The sequence below is a fragment of the Rhamphochromis sp. 'chilingali' genome (genome assembly GCF_963969265.1).
Source record: "Rhamphochromis sp. 'chilingali' genome assembly, chromosome: 5".
Taxonomy (NCBI): Eukaryota; Metazoa; Chordata; class Actinopteri; order Cichliformes; family Cichlidae; genus Rhamphochromis; species Rhamphochromis sp. 'chilingali'.
Window position 1 is genome coordinate 17,500,265 of NC_137932.1, and position 23,181 is coordinate 17,523,445.

The 23,181-nt window shown below is 39.4% G+C and overlaps 2 protein-coding genes across 2 annotated transcripts in view; one reads left to right on the top strand and one right to left on the bottom strand.

The window, feature by feature from the left end:
- Window positions 1-691: 691 nt before the first annotated feature.
- Window positions 692-20,264, bottom strand: chrm5b (cholinergic receptor, muscarinic 5b). Its single transcript, XM_080882257.1, has 2 exons — window positions 19,717-20,264; window positions 692-2,485 (listed from the first exon to the last, which is right to left on the bottom strand). The coding sequence occupies exon 2, from the start codon at window positions 2,411-2,413 to the stop codon at window positions 881-883; it is 1,533 nt and encodes a 510-aa protein (XP_080738383.1). The 5' UTR covers window positions 2,414-2,485; window positions 19,717-20,264; the 3' UTR covers window positions 692-880.
- Window positions 2,956-23,181, top strand: part of aven (apoptosis, caspase activation inhibitor) — a 44,642-nt gene continuing 24,416 nt past the window's right edge. Inside the window, exons 1-2 of the mRNA XM_080882258.1 lie at window positions 2,956-3,205; window positions 5,410-5,581. Coding sequence (XP_080738384.1) covers window positions 3,026-3,205; window positions 5,410-5,581 — 352 coding nt within the window. The 5' untranslated portion in view covers window positions 2,956-3,025. The remainder of the gene's footprint in view (window positions 3,206-5,409; window positions 5,582-23,181) is intronic.

A 23,181-nucleotide genomic window follows, 5' to 3' on the forward strand; every position in this document is an offset into this window, starting at 1 on the left:
CTTTCCTATTCTTGTAACAAAAACAACAACAACAAAAAAACAACAACTAGTGCCTGTATTACCCACCATACAACTTAACCAAAAACAGTTTTGTCCATGTCACACAGCCATTAGCCTACAGAAGTTTGATAAGATCACTTGTTTCTAAACTCAACACCCCTTAGACATCTAAAACGGACACTGACTCAAGTGATATGATGTAGCACAAGGCAGTTTATCAGACTTCATACTAGGGCTGTCATGATATCACGTTTCTGCATGATTATCGTGACCAAAAAACAAAGATTCACAATATTGCTATTATCACGATATCTATTAAAAATAGCAATAATTCTATCATTCAAATTAATCAGTAACTTTGTTTATTGTGTCTTTTTTACATTAATTAACCTCACAAATGCATTCAGGTGGCAATAGAGTCTAAATCCATATAACTATACAAAAGCATACAAAAAGAACAAATACACAATTATTTATGATTATCATACATGCATTATTAGCACAATGTTGATATTTCATTTTTTAAACATCACGGACAGCCCTACTTCACGCAGCTCCCTCAGCGGCCATGCAATCTGTAGGTCTGTAATCAGACTTTAATGTGTAGAAGCAGTGGTATATCGCTTCAAGACCGACTAGAAAACATCTGAACCTGTTCGTTAACCTTTAATTATGTGAGAATGTGCAGACACCTTTCTTTCTTATAACAGCAGACGTTTAGGCGCTTCATCAGGCTCAGCTCATTTTGAACCAGCAGATATTTTAACACAAAAATCACATGTGGCACTTCATGCTGAAGAAGACCACTGACTACTGTATATGTCAAGAAAATCCAACAAAGTGGACAAAAGTAAGTCTGGTGTAATATTGCAGGGACACATTAAGTCATTTTATTGTTGACATTTGGGTTTTGTCCACCCCAGTATAGCTTATCCTCACCTCTCCTCCTCTTCCTCCACTGACACAGCAGAAGCATGCGGAACGTCTTCTGGAAGGTCTTGTTGCAAAGAGCGTAGCACATTGGGTTGATGGTGCTGTTGACGTAGCACAGCCAGTAGCCCAGGTGCCACAGAGATGTCGGGATGCATTCGACACAGAAAGTAGAGATAAGCACCATGATGTTGTATGGCGTCCATGTCAGGATGAAAGCCAGGAGGATGGCGCTAAGAGTCTGGGCTGCTTTTTTCTCCTTCACCAGCACCATCCTCTTTCTCTTAGTAATCTGGTTCTTCAGGGCAGTGTCCATGGGTTTGGAGGTGGTGGAGGATGAGGAGGGGGAGGCATTTTTGGTGGGCAGCTCTGCTTCAAGGGGGCATGATGTTGCGCTCATAGGATTTCTGTTTTTACCCTTTGAGCCAAGTTTAAACCTATATGAGATACACTTTTTGCTGCTCTTTTTTTGAGGTGTGGAAAAATACTCATCTTCTGCATAATCAGTCACCTGTCCATTTTTATTAGTTTCTCCACTTCCTGGCTCTTTGAAGGATCCTTGTGGGGTTTCTACTGAAACGTGTTGTTCCTCTTCTTCTGAGGACGTGTAGCTATTAAAAGACGTGATCTGGTCTGCTTTCGCCCATGCCTCATCTGACCTCGTGGTAGTTTTTGTGGCATTACTTTGATTAGATGAGGACCAGGAGGCCTGACTCTGATCTCTTGGCTCTCGGGTGAAATGAAAACATGAACGAATAAGAGTTTTCTGTGGTTTAGCCCCCTCTGGAACATGTTCCTTTGTGAGCCCTTGCAGCTCTGCTAGATCTTTTGTCCGTTTTTGCGTCTCTTTGTAAATCCTGCAGTAAAGAATGGTCATAATAGAGACTGGGATGTAGAACGCAGCAATGGCTGTCCCAAATGTGATGACGGGCTCTGTTAAAAACTGGATTTGGCACTGGTCCATTTGCACTTTTCTCTCTCCTACAAAGTACTGCCAGCACAGAATGGGTGGAGCCCAAAGGACAAATGACACCAACCATGCCAGACCAATCATAATGGCAGCCCTCTTTGGAGTCCTCTTTGCCCTGTATGTCAGTGGCCTTGTAATGGAGAAGTATCTGTCAAAACTGATAACAAGTAAGTTCATAACTGAAGCATTGCTGGCTACATAATCTACTGCTAGCCAGAGGTCACATGCAAGGTTCCCCAGGGACCAGTAACCCATTAGTATATATGTGGTATACAGGTTCATGGATAAAACTCCTATGATGAGGTCTGCAAACGCCAGACTCAGTAGGTAGTAGTTGTTTACAGTTTTAAGTTGACTGTTTACTTTAAAGGACAGCATAACTAGCACATTACCAACTATTGTTATCAGGCTGACAATGGCCGACACCGTGGCGATGGTTATAGCCTCCCAAAGGCTGTGAGGAGCAGCGGAGACTTGTGAAGTGTTGCCAAAAGTACTGTTTGAAGCATCCATTACGGTTTGTTACAGAGCTGTGTTACTGTTGGAAAATATCTCTTTGTAGCCTCATGCGGATTCAGCAGTTACCTGCAATGAAAAGAGAACAGCAATGAGATATAATTACACACAGAGATGTTTTTAATGAGTTAGCACAATTCACTTTTGATCAGAGTGACGGTAGCTTACTTAGATTTTTAACTTGTATACGTAGTTCGTAAAAAGCGTAACAGATTTATTGTAATCTAAGTATAATATTTATACGGTAGAATAAAACATTAGGTTCATCATTATATATGTGTGTGTGCATGTAATGTATTATAAAATTCTATATGTCATTAATAATAATAATAATACTATATATTATAATACATATAATATAATAATATATGCAGTATTTATTTGCTTATAAGTTCTAGTTGACATAGAGTTTCTTCATTAAGAATATATAAAACATTCAAACGTGAAAAGTTAATTATTTTTATATGGTACTGATAGATATTCATTTAGCCAAATTGAGGCCCGGAACTATCAAATCAAAACAATTTTGCCGTGGGATATCATTGGGTGTAACACCCATTTCAACTGTGAGGCGTCACACGCTCAGCTGTCCGGCCACTGTTGACAGTAATGGAAGGTAGAGTAACCAGAGGCAGTGGGAGAAGAGGTGGCCGCGGTGGAAACGACGGCAACAGTTTTGGTGGTGAACGCCGAGGGAGAGGAGGCCACCACCGCGGGCGGGGTAAACGAGAACATCATCGCGGCCGTGGACGTGGAGGAGGCGCCCATGCTGCTGAATTCCATCAGCGGGTGAGAGAGAGCAGGGAATCCGAGTCCCCTTACGTTAGTCCTAAACTTTGTTGAAAAATATTTTTGAATCCTGTAGTTTACGTCACTGCGCTGACGCACACATTCACAGATGCTATTGCAAAGCTACATGGGATTACTTCTTCAATTCGGCCTAACTAAAACTCATTTCAGGGTGATAGTTAGGCAGTGTTATAGTTAGTCTGAGCAAAACAATCCCAGCAGCTGGTGCAAACTTTGAAATATAGCTATGTATTGAAATAATGTGCAAACTCACAGTAAGTTTCGAGTCAATATGCATTAGCTGACATGAGAAGTGTGCAAATATAAGCTAAATCCATCCATGCTTATTATTTGTTGTTCGTGCTATCGTCATCTAATAAATCCTACCAGCATGCACTGTATAGAGCTACACTGAGCCCTTTTACATGTGTCAACATTTTGATCAAGCTCTTGAAATTTTTCCCACAGCAATTTAACTTTGTCACTTTACAATCTGCCTGTCGATATGACCCTAGAGGCTGCAGTTGTTTTTCCACTGGGATGTTCAGACAGTTAATGCCCCTGCTGTGGTACCTACAGCAGTAGAAGAGAAACAATAGGGGCTCTGTGATTACAGTCATCAAAATCTCCCTTGGTTCGTTAGAGCTCTTGATTGCAATCATTTTCTCTGTTTTTTTGGTGCATCCATAGCTCTTTGATGATCTTGTTCAGAAGAAAGCACGGTTTTTCCATGGCAGTATTATGAAAAGATTTTTTTTGCAGATGTGTGAGATAGCGGGGATAAATGCGTTACTCAGGCAAACTTAATGAGTTCAGTTTTGGCAGTGATGTTTATTCTTTGTTTATACCTTCACCCAATTATGACGCTTAGCTACCAATTATAAATAAGAGCTATGTGCTAATGAACACTTTAAAAAAATTGTCTTTCAATTTGTGAAGCACAAAATGAATTATTATTTCTGTTGCAGGAAAATCATAGTGACAGTACTAAAGGTATGCAGTTTAGACTTTTTAAAAGTTAGAACAATTAGACTTCTTTCCAGACTGTTTTTTTGTTTTTGTTTTTGCATTGTGATCTATAACACCAAAATTATTCACAGAAACCAGGATTTAAAATCTAAATATTGTGCTTTACATACATTCCCTAGCCAATAAACCCATAACAGACTCTGAAAAGTCTCTTCTGGTACTGGAGGAAAAAAAATACTTGCAGAGAAATTCAATTGAAATGGATGTTTCTATGCACATTTGTCAGGAATTTGCAAACATGTTTGGGATCTGTGTGTTTAGGCAGTCCTCCTGCAGTTTGCTAATAAAAGAGTACTTTCAGTATTAATTTATTGTTGCTTACTTCCTAAATTAATAGTTTAGTTGTGTTATTTTCCTAAAGCACAGGTGACATCTTAAAAATAAACAGATATTTAAATTACTTTGACTAGAAATAGAAACTCAGAAAATCCTCAAAGTGCCAGAGTTTGAATGAAGTTGGCATTTGTTCTTGAAATGGTAATTATAGAAATAGTTGCCAAAATTTTTTCCAGCTCAAAATCTTTTTTCTCCTAATTATTATAATTTTTTTTTTTGGTTTACAAAGGAATGGTCCCCAAATCCCACTGCAATATAAAATCACTTTTTTAGGTGTTTTTGTTTTCTTTTTTTTGTTACGTATTCTGGAACTGGGTTAGATTTAATTCAGAACTGCTTTAATTCTTTGAGATGATTTTGGGTTTGTGAGACAGTTTGTTATTCTACTGGATGCAGCCATCAGTTTGCTGGTGGGAGGCTGCTATACAGTTTGACATTCTTTGCTCTATTATTTTTACATTTGCCTTGAACAGGTTGAATAGGTGTACCCAATGAAGTGGCCGATGGATGTGCTACATATAAAAATGTTGTAGCAAGATGGATGCAAGAAATTTTCAGAGTATTGTTTATTTCTGTCCTAAGTTAATCATTTTCTTTAACCCAGCTCACCAATACTCCATTTAAATTGGTTAAAATGAACAGGTGGATAAAAGTATGTTTCAGATTAAGATGTTCTTCTGTTGCGTATAAGAATTTGGATCAGAGGACGCTCAACTTGAGTCTCTTAGCTGACAGATTTATTTTATCTAGCTATTCTTAAGATTTCTTGTCTGATTCTGCTTTCTGATTTTCTTGAGTGTCATATTGGTCATTGTATACCCTGCAATGTTCTCCTTCAGGACCAAGATGAAGGGGACAGTTATCAGGAGGACGATGATAGCACACAGGTGTTCTCCAGGAGGAAGCTGGAGTCAAACTGGGACCGGTACAAGGAGCCGGAGAGGCCAGAGCCGGATGATGACACGCCTACTCAGAGAGGAACAGACTTTCATGTTTTGCTGGCCTCAGCAGGTAAGATGTGACCACAAGATGTTGGAGGAGGATGTTTGTTTTACTAGCCACACCTGCAAAGCTCATACAGCCCACAACAGGAGGGATGGGTTTTACCTTTGACTTTGTTCTAGAAGCTTAAGTGATTAACAATCAGTCAGTTTTTTACGTTTTTATTTGATGCTTCACCATCACGCTTCACTTGGCACAAATAAATGTTGACTCAGTTTTTCTAAAGAGTGTTGACCTTTCGTGTGTGTTGTAGACTTAGTGCAAATACTCCACTGAGTCAAGTTGTAGTTTTCCAAAGTTGCCTCCGTTTCCTAATTAGCTAGAAATGTTTGCTGCTGTCCTTAGGGACTTTAATTGCTCTGTATGGACATTGCTGTCAGATAGCTGCATGGAGGATCCTTGTTTGTCTTGTTTGCTAATTTCAGCCTCAGTGGTCAGTGTCGGGGCCCCTGGGCTCTCTACAGTCTCTGATTCTGTTGTTGTTTCTTTCCCCCAAGGATCATAGTTAGGGAAGTTCAGTTTAATAAGAGCAGATCTCAAGTTTTTTCAGATATTTCCCTGATTCTCAGCCCCAGTGTCGAGCTGTCACGTTTAGCTTAATATTCAAGATTGTTTATAGTTGTGGTCAGAAGTTTAAGACTCATCATGGGCATGGATGTCATGACAATTTTGGGATTTTAATGATTTCTTTAAACTGTTCTTGGAATGATTGCACAGCATATAGTTTTAGTGAATTCAGAAGGCATACAGGCTCAAATATATGCATTCACTCATATCTTTCAGTTAGTATTGCATGAAGGTAGTACAATGTCTTCTAACTTGACAAGGCCTGTTAACTTTAGTTATCAGGACTGAGTATAAGTGATAGTTTCTCTTTGCCAGCAAATAAAGGATTTGTTTGACAGCACTTGCTGGACTGACCAATAAGAGCAATAGGAAAGTCCAAAGAACTCATTGAAAATCTAAGAAAGAGGACCATAGATTTACACATTTTGGGAAGATCTCTTGGAGCCTTTTTCTAACCAGTTGTATGTACGTGGCACACGTGTACAAGTGGCAGCACTTCTGCTATAATTTTGTTCGTATTTAACAAAATAAAAATGCAGACATATTAGTTTTTGACTGCTATTGAAAATTGTTCTCTTTACACAAACTCTGTGACTGAACTAATATGCAATCCCTGAACATGTTTGCACTCTCTGCTCATATTGCCTTCATATTAGGGCTGCACGATTTTGCATAAAATGAGAATCACGATTTTTTTTTGCTTAGAATTGAGATCACGATTCTCTCACGATTTTCTTTTCCATTATAAATATTTATTGCACTTATTAACTGCACATCAACTTCGTAACAGTTGAGACTGAACATAAAAACAATAAATAAACATAAAAACAACAAATGTCTCACATTTTGTCGTTGCCGCAAAATGTTGTACCATCTCCACCGTTGCTCGACGCTGCGTGTATAGAGCAGGTAGTGCAACAATAGAAAAATAGTTGCGGGATGGCACTGTGTAGCGTTTGTCTAGGGTGTTCATCATTTTCCTAAATCCCTCGTTTTGCACAGTGTTGACGGGAGTCATATCTTTGGTCAGGTGATAAGTAATAGCCTCCGTAATTTCTTTGTGCCTGCGGGAGTTCGACGGGTATAGGGAAGCGCTGTATAAGGTTCCCGTTATTGGTGTTTGGGTGGTTGACCGGGACGGATTTTCTCCTGTCACTTTCTCGTCATCCCTGACGTGCTCTCCGTTGTTTTTTCCCTGCTAATTTTAGCAGCCAGCTTCTGTATCACGTGGTATAAGGCTCCGCCCTTGTCATTTGTTGAGCAGGAAGAGTGAGCGCTTGTTTTCATGCAGATTACGTCCCGGATCAAAATGCGGTACAATCGTCGTCTTCTTTTTTAAAAAAATTTTTAAAATCGTTGTCATTTGGAAATGAGATCGCACATAAGTATGAATTGAGATTGCGATTTTCTAACGATTAATTGTGCAGCCCTACTTCATATTAAATCATTTTTTGCTTTTTAAAGAAATTATTTTAACATTGCACTCAACAACAAACAATTCCTCGCTAACAAAAAAAGTAACTTCAAGGGCCAAATTGCATTATATTTCTTCAGGTCAATATACGGCCGCAAGTAGGGGTGATGTGGGCTGCAAGTGGCCCCGGGGTGCGAGTTTGAGACCCCTGGTCTAGAAGAAGTCTCAGACAGTCACCCTCAAAGGAGAGGAAATTGGTTTAAGAACAAACCAGAAACCACAAACACTCAAGCCTGCCATGAAATGGAAACTGCAGGAACACCACAGTGAAATGATTTGGCTACAAGGACAAAAGGTATTTTTGAAGGATTAAAGGGCAACCTTTTAAAACAAGGGTTGGGAACTCCAGGCCTCAAGTGCAGGTGTCCTGCAGGTTTTAGATGTGTCCTTGATCCAACACAGCTGATTTAAATGGCTAAATGACCTCCTCAACATGTCTTGAAGTTCTCCAGAGACCTGGTAATGAACTAATCATTTGATTCATGTGTGTTGACCCAGGGTGAGACATGAGGCATGGAGTTCCCCACCCCTGTTTTAAACCTAAGGGCACTGTACCAGCTGTAAGCATGGTGGCGATATCATCATGCTCTGAGGTTGCTTTGCTGCCAGTGGTACTGGTACATTGCACAAAGTGCATGGAATAATGAAGAAAAAGGATTGCCTTGAAATTCTTCAGTCTCATGTCAGATAGCACAGAGTTGGTTGTTTCAGTAGAACAATGATCCCAAACACACATCATAACTGGTTTTGGAAGGAATAACGTGGGCCAACATTAAGCTTCTGGAATGGCCTTCCCAAAACCCTGATCTCAATTGTATTGAAAATCTTTGAGCTGTGCTTAAAAGCCCGGTTCCTGCCAGGAAGACGACCAGTTTAAAGGAACTCTACCATGGACCGAGAGGGTGTTGACCTCTCAGTTCATATACAGTGGGGCAAAAAAGTATTTAGTCAGCCACCAATTGTGCAAGTTCCCCCACTTAAAATGATGACAGAGGTCAGTAATTTGCACCAGAGGTACACTTCAACTGTGAGAGACAGAATGTGAAAAAAAAATCCATGAATTCACATGGTAGGATTTGTAAAGAATTTATTCGTAAATTAGGGTGGAAAATAAGTATTTGGTCACCTCAAACAAGGAAAATCTCTGGCTCTCACAGACCTGTAACGTCTTCTGTAAGAAGCTTTTCTGTCCCCCACTCGTTACCTGTATGAATGGCACCTGTTTGAACTCATCATCTGTATAAAAGACACCTGTCCACAGCCGCAAACAGTCAGACTCCAAACTCCGCCATGGCCAAGACCAAAGAGCTTTCGAAGGACACCAGGAAAAGTATTGTAGACCTGCACCAGACTGGGAAGAGTGAATCTACAATAGGCAAGCAGCTTGGTGTGAAAAAATCAACTGTGGGAGCAATCATCAGAAAATGGAAGACATACAAGACCACTGATAATCTCCCTCGATCTGGGGCTCCACGCAAGATCTCATCCCGTGGGGTCAAAATGATCATGAGAACGGTGAGCAAAGATCCCAGAACCACACGGGGGGACCTGGTGAATGACCTGCAGAGAGCTGGGACCAAAGTAACAAAGGTCACCATCAGTAACACACTACAACGGCAGGGAATCAAATCCCGCAGTGCCAGACGTGTTCCGCTGCTGAAGCCAGTGCATGTCCAGGCCCGTCTGAAGTTTGCCAGAGAGCACATGGATGATACAGCAGAGGATTGGGAGAATGTCATGTGGTCAGATGAAACCAAAGTAGAACTTTTTGGTATAAACTCAACTCGTCGTGTTTGGAGGAAGAAGAATACTGAGTTGCATCCCAAGAACACCATACCTACTGTGAAGCATGGGGGTGGAAACATCATGCTATGGGGCTGTTTTTCTGCCAAGGGGACAGGACGACTGATCCGTGTTAAGGACAGAATGAATGGGGCCATGTATCGTGAGATTTTGAGCCAAAACCTCCTTCCATCAGTGAGAACTTTGAAGATGAAACGAGGCTGGGTCTTCCAACATGACAATGATCCAAAACACACCGCCCGGGCAACAAAGGAGTGGCTCCGTAAGAAGCATTTGAAAGTCCTGGAGTGGCCTAGCCAGTCTCCAGACCTCAACCCCATAGAAAATCTGTGGCGGGAGTTGAAAGTCCGTGTTGCTCGGCGACAGCCCCAAAACATCACTGCTCTCGAGAAGATCTGCATGGAGGAATGGGCCAAAATACCAGCTACTGTGTGTGCAAACCTGGTAAAGACCTATAGTAAACGTTTGACCTCTGTTATTGCCAACAAAGGTTATGTTACAAAGTATTGAGTTGTATTTTTGTTATTGACCAAATACTTATTTTCCACCCTGATTTACGAATAAATTCTTTACAAATCCTACCATGTGGATTCATGGATTTTTTTTTCACATTCTGTCTCTCACAGTTGAAGTGTACCTCTGGTGCAAATTACTGACCTCTTTCATCATTTTAGGTGGGGGAACTTGCACAATGGGTGGCTGACTAAATACTTTTTTGCCCCACTGTACTTGTAAGCCCTTGTGTATTAGAGAAAATTCAAAATAAATTCAAATGTTTGAACCCAATTTGTTGTTGTTGTCATTAAAGATATATGTTGCACATTGCACCTTGGAAAAAGAACATTTCAAAGATATCATTACAATGCCCGAATTAGCATGACATGCTGAGTATATGCAAACATCTAAAAACAGTCTAGAAATATTTTAGGAACTTTTTTTTTTTCATTTTCCCAGCTCCTGAACATAAATCACAAAATAGTTCATACTTGTTTTGAATTCCTGCTGGCTTTCTGGTAATTAATTAACTGTGACTGGTGTAGATTTGGCAGCATCATGAGCTTGAGGTACAAGCAGGTTACCATAGCTCAGTAATTTTTTTTGAGTTTCAGTGAGCAGCTTGTCTTGCCTTGTAAACATCCTGACTATTCCCAGGCTGATGGCATTGAAATCAGTAATCATGACCTGAAACGTCTGCCAACATTCTGGTTTTCATGGCACATCTTCATCTCCTTTTCTTGAGCTTTATTTGCGTTAGGCTTTCTGCGGTGACAAATCCCTCCCTGGTGATTTGGCAGTTTGAAGTTTAAAAAAAAAGTTTTCTTTTTACAGTTACTGTCATGTTTTTTCTGCTTCCGTCAGATATGCCATGGGTACTGATTAACTGAGCTGATTCACCCTCGTCACAGTCTGGACTACTGGTTCAAGAAAGAATTTGGCTTGGGTTGTTCTTTTTTTCTTCAAGTTATGTCCGTCAATTTTAGACGCTGATGAAATTGAAAACGACATGAAACAAGTTGAAGAGGCGTATCTGTAATCGTCTACTTTTCAGTAATGCTGGTTGATCTGTGATGTGTCGTTGGAAACACTACCAGAAATATATACTAATACATATTTCAGGGATTGCCTCTGTTTCAAGCCTGCTACAAAAACTGGATGCAAACCTCTTTCTAGGCGCTCTGAATGTAAGAGACGAAACATGATTACTCCATGCATTTAAAGAATCAATCATACATCCTGCTAACATTTGACACTGTTGTAGTGGTGTTAAATTCTATGGTTAGCTATGACTCAGTGCCTCTTTTCCACTTCAGTGAACTCTTTCACAGCTTTAACCACATCTCTACATGGAGTATGTATTATGTGACCAGTATATATCTAGGTTGTTTTTATATGGCAGTATTCTTCTAAAGAATACTTTGCTGATTTATCCAAGACTGCCTGAAAATCAGCGCAGAGTCTAATACAGAAGAATCAAGGGTGTTATTTTCTTGTTCTTCTTTGTTAGGACTTAGTGATTTAGCGATTTTATGAAACTTCTGCAGATATAAATGGAAATGCAGTATAACTCTGAGTTTCAAAGTCAGTATTTGATATGACCACTTTTATTCTTCAGCACAGCCTGAACTCTCTTAGGCAAGCTTTTTTGTCATTTCTTTAAGTAGTCTTCGGGATTAGTTCTTCAGGCTTCTTGAAGGACATTTAAAGCTCTTCTTTGGATGCTGGCTGCCTCTTGTTCTGTTCTATCAAGATCCCTCGGTGCTTTATTAATGTCGAGGTCTGGGCTCTGGGAGGCCAGTGCATGACTGTTTGTGATCACCGTCATACTGAAAAATGAAGCCACTGTCAATCAGATGCTTTCCAGATGGTATTGCATGGTAGATTAAAATCTGACTGTATTTTCAGTAACATTAGATTGGATCCCCAACATCACTAGGTAAACCATGACACAGTCTCCAAAACATCTGTTTTTTTACAGGAAACACTCATTGTTGTAACTCTCTTTTGACCTCCTAATCGACATATTAAACTAAAAATATCAAATTTGGATTCATCACTCCGTCAGACAGGTTGCCACTGATTTTCAGTCTAGTTCTTGTGTCATTTGACATATGTCAGCCTTTCCCCCTGCCTCCCATCCTGAAGAACGGCTTTTTGACAGCCACTTTTCCACCGAGAGAATTTCTTATGAGGCTTCGATGAACAGTAAATGGATGAACATCTTTCAGGTCTGGTGTCAGGTCTTTGCTGGATTTTTTTTCTTCTTTCTAAAGAACATGACTTTTAGATTCTGTTCATCTTCTGTAGACAGGCTTTTAGGCCTGACACTTCTTCTTTTGTCCTCAATAAGGGATAATAAAGGTTATTCTGAATTTGACTTTGCTTAGCTTCCTTCCTCTTACACATTTCTGGCAGGAATGCTAAAGTACAAATCTCCCTGCACTTTGCTTTCCTTCTACTTCCAGTCTCTTGTCAGCTTGACTGAGTACGTTGCATAACACACTGCTGCAGGTGGCAGAGTACTTGACTGGATAAATTACTGTTTTGCTGTGGAAGTCTAAAAAAAGTCATCAAACATTAGATCATTTAAACTTTTGGAGCAGTAGGATGTGATATGGTCATTAAGATGCCATTATTCAAAGTAGGGTCACACCAACACATTGCACTTGGTTTAACTAATGAAAGCTAAGCAGTCATGCAGATGATTACATTTCCCCTTTTTTATGTCATGTAAATGACTTTATTGTCTTACATGGTGCTAAAGCTGCACTTACCAATATTTATAGGCTTAAAATGATCTCTATTATGACAGGTGTAGCTTATAAAAATGAAGTCTTTGGGTAACTGTTGTAGCTTTAGCTGTATGGTCTGTCTCTTTCTTACAGCTACAAATATAGGAGGCCTGTAAATACTGGACTCCCATTTATCAGATGGTAAGAAACATCACTTAAGATAAATCTTAATTTGTTCCTCAGCATGCTGGATTTATAAATTGGCAGCTGTTTTGTGAATTCCAGTGTTTTACTTCAGCATTGTGTTGCCACAGTTGGCAACAAAATGAAATGGTGCTGCTTTAACTGGTTTTAACAACATTCTGGGCTGAAGACTAGTTATTGCAATTTCTGGCTTGAAAATTCACAAATTCAATGATGATCAGAAACTCATGTTTGACAAACTTCATCAGTCATCCTCATTTATTTTTGGTTCCAAGCTCTAATTAGCCGAATTCCATCGCACATGTTACTAATCAAGAGCTCGCCGAGTATGGCACATTATTCCAAGTAGCATGTCTTCTGTCAGTTATGTTTTTCAGTTGAGTATCCAGGCATTCACACTGATTGAACTGTGCAGGCTGATGCTTTTGGGGAAAGTCATGAGGCCATTTTTAACTTCGGGTGAGTGTTTTCAGCAGTGAACTGTTTTTGTAGGATTGTGGGGGTTTTTTTCCTCACGCCATTAGAAAGTTGGAGTGTTGCAGCGCCGTGTCGCTCTCTCTCCTTCTCTTGTAGTGTAAATGCCAAAGGTGCTCTTGTGAGTTGTTTGACTCCGATCTCTCGTCTCTGTGTTTTGCCCACATTGCCAGATTAGTCATGGCATACAGCAAGAGGCTGCCGCTCTTTAGAGGATACTTAATTGTACGTGGGCGGCGATGCTTTTAAGAGTAGTTTTTCTGGCCAATTAAGGTAGCCATGAAAACAGGAATTCACTATAAAAACCACCTGTTTCCGCTTTGCTTTTCACAAAATACTTATTGTGGACTTTATTTATTTATCTTGTAAGGGTGTTGAGGTATTTTGTTTGCTTTATTAACAAGATTTGACAGAATGTACAGGTCGGAAGTACTTCTATGTATTTCAAGAGAGAAATGGCCTGCAGCAGTGTTTCTCAACCTTTTGTTATGCACCTTGCAATTCTTACGAGATTCGAAATCCCAGGGCAGACGGGTCGAGAGCAGAGCTTTACCTACAGTGTGATGGAGGCGTTAGACGTGAGCTGATTCTTTTTTTTTAAACAACATTTTAATCAAGTAGATGTTTTGTTTTCTCATCAAGTACATTATACTCTACATGATGAGAGCAAATAATATTGTGATCTCCTCTATAGGAGCTGAGTACATTTGGCAACCCAAAACAAAACAGTTTAAATATATGAGTGGGTGTGGATTGTTTTTCCTGATATTCCTGACATTTATTGGAGAAAACAGCAAGATTTTGTTGTTGTAAATGACTGTGGAGGTACAGCAGGTTGTCCAGAGAGTGTGGGGATGCTGGTTCGATCCCTAGTTGTTTCAAGTGCCAAAACATATTTGAGCAAATCAGTGTGAGGCCCTGATCAGAAAAAAGCAAAAGTGGAAAGCTCTCGGAGAAATCTATTAGCACAAACCGAAACAGTCAGTTAATTACGACCAGCACAAATTTCTGAAAGCGGTGCACACGAGTGGGTCACAAACGAGGGGATCAGATGAATAAGTTACTGGTGTGTTTCACTCAAGAAACAGCATGACAGTTCAGAGCAGGGAGAGGCAGAATAAATGAAGGAGAATTAATATGTTTTGATATCAGAGCATCATCTTCCATCATAAATTGATGGAAAGTATGTGAAGCCTTTGTTGCTGCGTCAGCTGTTTACTGGATAAATCTGACAGCTGAGGTGGGGCAGAGGATTTATCCAGATTGGGACTTCTAACAGCTGACCTGCTGTAGACGATCACAAAACACTAATTCACTGAATTAATAAACCTACTAGTACTACTCGCTGTGCATGAGTGCTTGTACTGTTTTTTTTTTTCTACAGGCTGTGTGAGATTGCAGGTATTTTTCAGAGGTCAGGGGAAGAGTCTGACTCACAGTCACCAACTGACAACAGACAGTTTCTGCAAATTCCAGGCTTCTTGTACAACACAATGTATTATTCAGACATTTTTCAAGCATGTTTCAGATCTGTCTGAGTCATGTTAATAAGGGTACTTTGACAGACATTCCAATATGTTATATAACTGCAAAATATGTAGCAAAATACATGAAATGTGATGTTGCAGAGCGCTTTGTGTGTGTGTACTGTTGAGTGAAGACATGCTGAGGCTTCTGTTCTCCTTGCAATTGTTATTATGGATACATTTATTTGTAGCAATAATGTGACTAAAACACAAATTGTTCTGCTCACAGAAAAACTTTGCCGTCCATAATATATCCATGTAGAATAGTTTGATGTTTTGGCATTAATAATGGGGCAATTTCCAGTACTTGATGTACTTTCTGTCAAATCTTGTGTTTATATGATTCATTAAAAAATTCTCCTACCCAGATTTTGTGTGTTCACGCCGTTGACTCTCAGAGTTGTCTCTATACCTTATTCCATAGAGTATAATTTTGACCTTTTTTTTGTTGTTATTGTTTTTTAAATCTGAAAGTTTGTAACTCTTGAAAGAAACTGGCGAGTCCTAAGCTCCAAAAACCAAACTAAACCATCAGGCAGATGGCGGGAACAGTAGGAATTGGAAAATAAAGAGCTTGGTATGTTCTAAGAAAAAGAAGGTTATTTTAGAAATCCACAAAAGATCACAAGATCAAGAAATCACAAGAGATAATAAAGGTTCCAATAAAAAACGCTGATGAATTTTAAAGTATAGTCACATATTCTTTTGGTCAGATTTGGTCAAATCCTGCAAAATAGCACTTGTACAGAAGAACAGTTAACTAAAATATACTGAAATGTATGTGAAGTCAAAATGAAAGACAGAGAGATCCACAAAGAAGCGGTTGTAAAGGCCTCGCAAAATATCGTCAAGGAGGAAATCTGCTTTTTTTATGTTCGTGGATTCCAGACTTTAGGCAGTCATTGCCTGCAAACGATTCTTGAGTATCTGCACTTTAGTTGAATTTGCCGTCTGTGTTGACATAGAAAGCTGAAAATATAACAAGTTGTGCCTCTATGTGATGTATAACTTATCACTGTAAGTCGGGCTGCTGTAAATCACAAAAATAAATCACCACTTTACTGAACCGAAGAAAGGGAGTGTTGTTCGTCAAGCAAAACAGCCGAGAAATGAATGTAGGCGGAAGGAAGGCTGCGTGGAAAAAAATAAATCACTGTCATTAGCTCCTCTTCCTGTCCTGAGTAGTGTAAATAGTTTTGTCAGCACCTTTAACACCACTACTGGGACAAAGAAATGACTCGGAAAAGATAAAATTACCCTTTTAATTTTGGCAGCTACTTTTTCTTGACATCGCTGCCAGATGGAGATATGCAGTGAGCGTCTTCTTAAAATGAGTCAACAGTTGGACAGGTTAGAGGCCAGTTTTATAATTATAATTCTCACTGAGGCACAGCTGTCAGAACCTACAGTGTTACATAATGGAATGTTTCAAAACCATTTGAGGGAAGTTTTCATGTAGTTGCTCTTGAATCTTAATGAGTGGAAGTGTGTTTTTTGTTTTTTTTAATCTAAAACAAGGATTCCTTGATCAACTGAAAAGTTGGTATTATGTAATGTTAAAATAGAAAGTGCACCCTCTTTCAAGGTTTATCCATCATCATCAAATTAATCCGACCCTTACTTGGGTCTAAAATAATTTAAGTCCAACCTTAGTAAGTTTAATATTACGTTTATTGAACAACAACAGGTCTGGGGATATTGGGTTTGGTTGATGTTGACTGGACCATTGGATCTCTTTGATTCTTTTTCTGATGGAGATTTGATGGTTTGCTCAGGACAGTTATCCTGTTGCACAGCCCAATATAGGTCAAGCTTTAGTTGTTGGTCAGATTGGCCAATCACACTGTCTTGCATCCAATCACATTTGGTTAGAGAATACTTTGATAATACAGAAAGGTTCATGGTCCACTCAATGCAAAGCGCCCAGGGTGCAAGACAAGCCCATATCATTATCCCTCCACCACCATGCTTCACAGTTGTTATGAGGAGTTTGTGCTTTGTTTTTTGCCAAATGTTGGATTGTGCACTGTGGCCAGACATCTCCACCTTGGTCTTGTCTGTCCAAAGGACATTGTTCTATAAGTCTTGTGGTTTGTTCAGATGCAGACTATGCTGTGCTTCCATTTTCGTTTGCTTCTGGCTGCACTTCCAGACAAGCTATACTTTTTTTGGTCTTTTTCTAATTGTACTCAGATTGTAGCTCTTGGGTTTTTAGCTGCTGTTTACCCTCTTAATTACTATGGAAGAAGTAAGGGTGTACTTGCTTATATATTTTGGCTTAGTTATTGTGTTTTTGTTCATCTGATGTATTTAGCTAATAAGAACAGAATAATAATAATAATAATTATTATTATCATTATTTCCTGATAATGAAATATGGTATCTATATCACATATATGCACCAGTGCGTTTCTTTACATTCAGAGATTCAGAGCTTTCCTTGCTCTTGATATAGTCTCTATTTGTATCACTTCAGGCTGTTTAGATTTCATTTGGACTTTTTATGTGTCCAGATGCATTTGCTGCTGCAGTGATTCATCTCTCAGCATGGATATATGCATGCTGGACAAATTCAAGCACACGCCCAAAATCCAACTGGAAAATTTAGCGCAGCCCTGATAAAGACCTGTAGACATTTGGTGAATTTCCTTTGCCAGTCTGTTTAAACATATATAATTGAGCTGTTGGGAGATACAGTGCCTGACTTTGTGTTTGCAAAAGCTCTATTAAAACCTCTACTTGGTGTGATTATGAAAAATGGAGCCCAACAGGGAAATTATGTAAACAGACTGTTTGATTTGAATTGAAGGTCGAGCTGATTTCTGTTGTTTGTGGCCTGACAAATGGCTATTATGTAGCCCTCCTGCTTGTCCAAACATCCCAAGTGCTTTTAGCATTCATGTGTTTTGAAAGACTCTGATTACACCTTCTATAACATCCAGTGCTTCCAATGCGTCAGGAGACAACAGACCCTTTTCATGACTGCAGATTCCAGAGTGAGGTAACTTTTCAAGGATGAAACCTTGGTGCTTTTGATACTTGAGATATTTTGCGAGCAGTTCATTCTAAAGCTTCTTTTGTGCAGAAAGGTTTTCATCACCTCGGTCATGAATAAGGTGAACAACAGATGCATTTGTTGAATTTTAATCTACTAAGTTGCTTTCAATTCTCAAGAATTCTTTTCTTTTTTTCCTCTTCTTTTTTTTTTTTTTTTTTTTTTTTTAGCTTTACAGAGTCAGTTTTAGTCCTCACATCGTTGGAGGTTGATTATTCTGTTGCTAGGAGAAATGAACCAATGATGCAGTTCCCTTATTCTGTACATGTGAGTCCATGCGCCTGTATGACTGGGAAATTACTGCCCAGTTATTTACATCCTCACACTGTCATCTATCTGTACACATTAACACAAGGATCAATCCTGCTCCCCCGCAGCCGTAGTTTACCAAGGCTGCTAATGGGCCTCTATCAAAGCTCAATCATAATGAAACAAAAGGAAATCACATTAGAGCTTCTGTGATTCGGCTAACCAGATTGACACACACAAGGATGATTTCCTAACTGAGATTAATAGTCCCAATCATTCCATTAATATGTATGTTCCGGTGTTGTTATAGATACTAGATTTGCCATGTACGCTGGAAGAGACTGGCGTCAAAGAAGAGGAATGAGGCCAATTATGTACTGTCTGGTTAGCACAAATAGGAAACAAAGCATTACAGGTGCTTGGTTTGTTTCCCTGGAACTGCTCATTAAGATGACGCCAGTGGGGTTATGGTGTGAGGTTAAATAAAGCTGCGGGTGGATCATAGACACTTCACTGAGATCATCCCACTGATCAGCCCACCCACTTTCGTCTTTAAATACCTGTGCCTTTGTTTGAGTGCCATTACATTAACTTTTTATTTTCACCAGATTATGAAAGGTTGAAAAAAATTAATTTCAGTTTTACAAAGTCACAGTTGATGGGCTTAGATGGCTTTTTACTAATAGATGTTTGACATAATTGCTTGAAAACTGATTTGATAGTTGACTGAAAAATTGTAGCAAGGCTTTTTTTTTCAGTCTCAATTATTTTCTCCATTACAATTTGCTGTGTTTCATTAAAGAAAACTATAAAAATAAATCAGTTTCCTATAGAGGAAAAATCTCTGGATTGCTCTTTTTATGTAGCTTTTTATTAGAGCTTTGTGTTTTAAAAATCTCAGAAAATATTATTTCTGAGTAGAATTTTTTTTTTCCAACCAAAGAAATAAAAACCGTTTTAGCTTCTCAAATGTGATAATTTGTTGCTTTTTTGGTCTTACATGTTTTTGCCGCGCAAGACAAAACATTTGGTATAACAGCTTCTGTTTGCGTTTCAAGAGCAAAGTAATAATAATTAAGAAAATAACAAGTAAATTAAAGGACATTGAAAGCCACCAAGTCCCAAAGTTTTTATGCCTCCAATAAAACAGCAGATCAAGCGTCAGGATGCTGGCTTATCAAACCCATGACTTTTAATGATACTTTAAACTGAATTACTTTACTTGTACCTTCTGCATTAAGTAAATGCACAACATGCCAGCAAACCCTTTGTGAATTATTTAAGTGTATCTAAGGTCAATTAAACCATGTTTTTATGATGGTTTTAAATCCACACAGTACAAAATGTACTGCACAGCTCTGCAACTGTGAGCCACAGAACATGTTCCACAGTTCCTTAATATAGTAACTGAGGCCGCATTTGCTATTCAGTAATCAAAATTTTATCATGTCAGAATTTCTAATACGTCTTTAGTAAACAGTAAGTAGGGTCAGTTGACAGCTGCTCCTCTGAGCTCTTTAATTTCCTGCCTAATAGCCACTTCAAACAGAATACATACTCACCCTGTATCGCGCCGAGCGAACACAATGCTCCAGCATTAAACGGGCATGTGGCCAAGTGTTTGATAGGTTGTTTTTCTTTGACTTCGTCTTCAGTTTGGCAGAGTTGGCTCTGTAGATCTTCCCTTTGACTGTTTGCCTCACACTTTCTCTTGTTGGCTTTCTCTTCCCCTCTCCTGTTCTCTCTCGTTGACTTTTTTCCTCTGTGCTCTTCTCTCCAACGAGGTGAAAAACACATTTGCCAAATATAGGTAGGTCATCACACTGTCTCGCATCCTCATCAGTTGCTAAGTACAAAGCACTTCGATGCAAACAGACCGGTCAGCATCATCGGTGCAGTAGGCTCTAGCTCCTCAATATTCCAGCTTCGTTCTGAGAAAAGATGGTAAATGCAACAGCTGTTTGGCGTCAACGTCCATGTGACAAAACTGCTGAGGTGCCTCGATGCTGTTCAGACATTTTTCACAGAGAATGACTGAAAAAGAGCTCCTCGTTATCACGAACAATGATCAGCCGAAGGTCTCTTCGAAGAGTCTTCTCTTTCACTGAAGATGAACTCGTGAGCTCGAAAATCTTCTGAAAAATCAAAGGTAATTTCTCAGCTCCTCACACTTTCTGCAAAGTTATAGCAACTCCACTGGCAATGGAATTAAGTAAAGCTTCTTCAGTGCTCAGGGCTGCGCAGACAGACTTTTTCCCTCCCAACAGTCTCCTGCTTGCTGCTTCTGAAAACCCTGCTTGGATGCAGGCTGCGCTGTCATCCTCTCTGACACGCAGATTCAGCCGTGAGCAACTACTAGGAAAAATTCCCGCATAGGTTGAAGCCTCCTGTATCAGAGCACTAGGCAATATGTAAGACAAGGGAGGAGGAGGTGAGGAGGTGGAAGAGGTGGAGTAGTAGGATGAAACATAGGGGGAGGAGCCAGAGGAGGAGCTCACATGTCTCAGTAGCAGTTCAGCATAAGCTGAATGTTTGCCTTTGCAACGGCAGACCTGTATGTCTTCATCACAGAGAAATGGCTCGCTTCTCAATCAGCTACACATGTCCCACTTCACGATGGTGTTTGGTAGTCCTGAAAGCCTTTTGACCATGCGCCTCTTGTAGGATTTTTAAATTGCTTTCTCTGTTTGTTTTGTGGGTTTTTTGGAATGAGCTTCCTTTTGCAGATAAGGTTCTTGCTGTAGTTACAAAGTAAAGAGTGCAAACATTGTTTCCTTCTCAAGGAAATGTTTTTTTGTTTTGTTTTTTGAGATGAAAGTCAACTTGCTTAGAGTCTCACTCTATCCTCTGCGAGCCATGGATTAAATCTGAGTAAAAGTTCAACAAAATCTTTTTTACATTTATTGTGACTAAGAAAATAATTATATGTGGATCTAAATAACATTTCTCTTATTTCATGGTATGCTATGAATCATCTCCTTATCAATCAAAATCAAACATAAATAATGCTGATTCAGTAACAGGAACATTTTAAAATAGACAGGCAGTTATAAAGATTCTAGGGTTTTTTTCAATAACTGCTTAACAAGATTTAGGTCAGTGTTTTTGGCTTAAATTTTGGTTGTGGCTTAAATCTACCTTTTTAGTCTGTTGTTGATAAGGCCATGCAGAAATATCTGTTTGCTGCATTGATTCCCAAGCAGCTCTTCATATTAGTAAGCAGGGCCCACTTAAAAGGGGAGAACTTCTGTGTCTGCTGCTGACATAATGAAACAAACACATTGATGTAAATTGTATCGCATGTTGTCAGCACCAGTCACGCGTGTAATAAGTTGAAGCAACATACTAGTGAACAACAAGGATCTTTGTGGTACTAGATGTTATTTGTGCTGTATTTGTGCTGTATCTGATCCCCGCAGCCATGTTCCGCGATCCATTCCGCAAAGACCCCAACAAGCTGGTGCTGTGTGAAGTCCTGAAGTACAACCGTAAACCTACAGAAACCAACCTTCGGCTCACCTGTAAGAAAGTCAGCTATAGCTGGATTTAGAGTTTGGAGGAGGGACAAAGAGTTGCCCCTTATCTTCAGTATCTATGTACACAGGCTCTGAAGTTGCACTCTGACTTTTTAGAGCTAGGAACAATCACAGTGCAACTGTTATAACAGCTTAATGCACCAAATGACACAGATGCAGATCTTCTCATCATAGCTTTTATCACGCAACCGTTTCTGTTGCCAATGTCAACAAATAATACTAGGTCAGATATGACGTATAACCGCTCAGTGTTTTAGTGACGATATCGGCAGTTAAAAAGATACCTCCATGTTTACTTATTGGGAACAGTCCCTTTTATTCTTTTTGCGAGTAATCCAGGCTAAATCCCTAAATTCTTTTCATCCCAGACATAAAAACATTTGTAAGTTATTGCCGGATTTGTTTTCAGCAGCACGAATAGGTCCTAGTCGAGCAAGTGGAAATGATATATTTCAGACCTAATTAAAACGAAAAACAAAATTTTGGCTTGACGAAGAGTTGCAGAAACTTGGTTGGAACCCTGCTGCTTAATTAAACACTAACTGAAAAAGGACATTACGAACTCTAGAGTTAATACAGTAATGTTTATCCAAGTTGTGGAAAAAATGAAGTCACTTGGTGCATAATAAATTCCCGTGCTGGCATAGATGAATCTTTTTCACAATAAAAACAAAGGAATTAGTTTTGAAAATGATTGCTGAATTATGCTTTTATGAAAATGGAGGCCTTTTTTCCTATTATTCATCACCCTGTTGCCCCAGTCAGCCTCCAGACCCACTCACTGAAAGCGCATATGTCCAGCTTTTTCACAAATCGCATCTTGCTTGAGCAGCTGATTCTTCTGTGATTAAACTGTGTGACTAGAATGGGCTGAAGCTTTTTCCCTTTAATGTGTCTATATCATGCATGTTCCTCTGAACCACTGATTCACTGCCTTGCTATTGATTATCCCAGATATTGAAAATGCACGCATATGGATTCCTCAGTTTCTTCATGTAATGAGGCACACATATATGATTGCCTAATATCTGTTGATTGGAGACATTGTAGGCTTCCACCTAGACAATTGGTCACTTTGACACCAGAATTATGTCAAGGTACTGTGGACCAACACTTGACAATGGTTATTTTAGGCTTGACTAATAGAAGCCTAATTAATCAGCCATAACTGATGAATTGTGCTTCTTACAGTATTTGAAGATTATCATATACATTTGTGGAAAAAAGTGAAAAAGAAAATTTAAAAAGGGAGCAAAAGCAGGTTTTTAAAAGTATATTGTGTGTTCCCTTTAGTTTGTTTAATGTTTACTTTGTACTTGAGATGAGCTCCCTCAAGATGAAATGACTTGTGTAACCTGTATAGGGCTTATGTAGCACCTCCCACTCGCCTAACTGTCTTTCTGTTGCACCTGTTCACACAGTACTTCATGCATCAGCGGCACTGAAACTCCCACAAGGTTCTTGGTTGTCATTTGGAGCAACTTTGGGCTC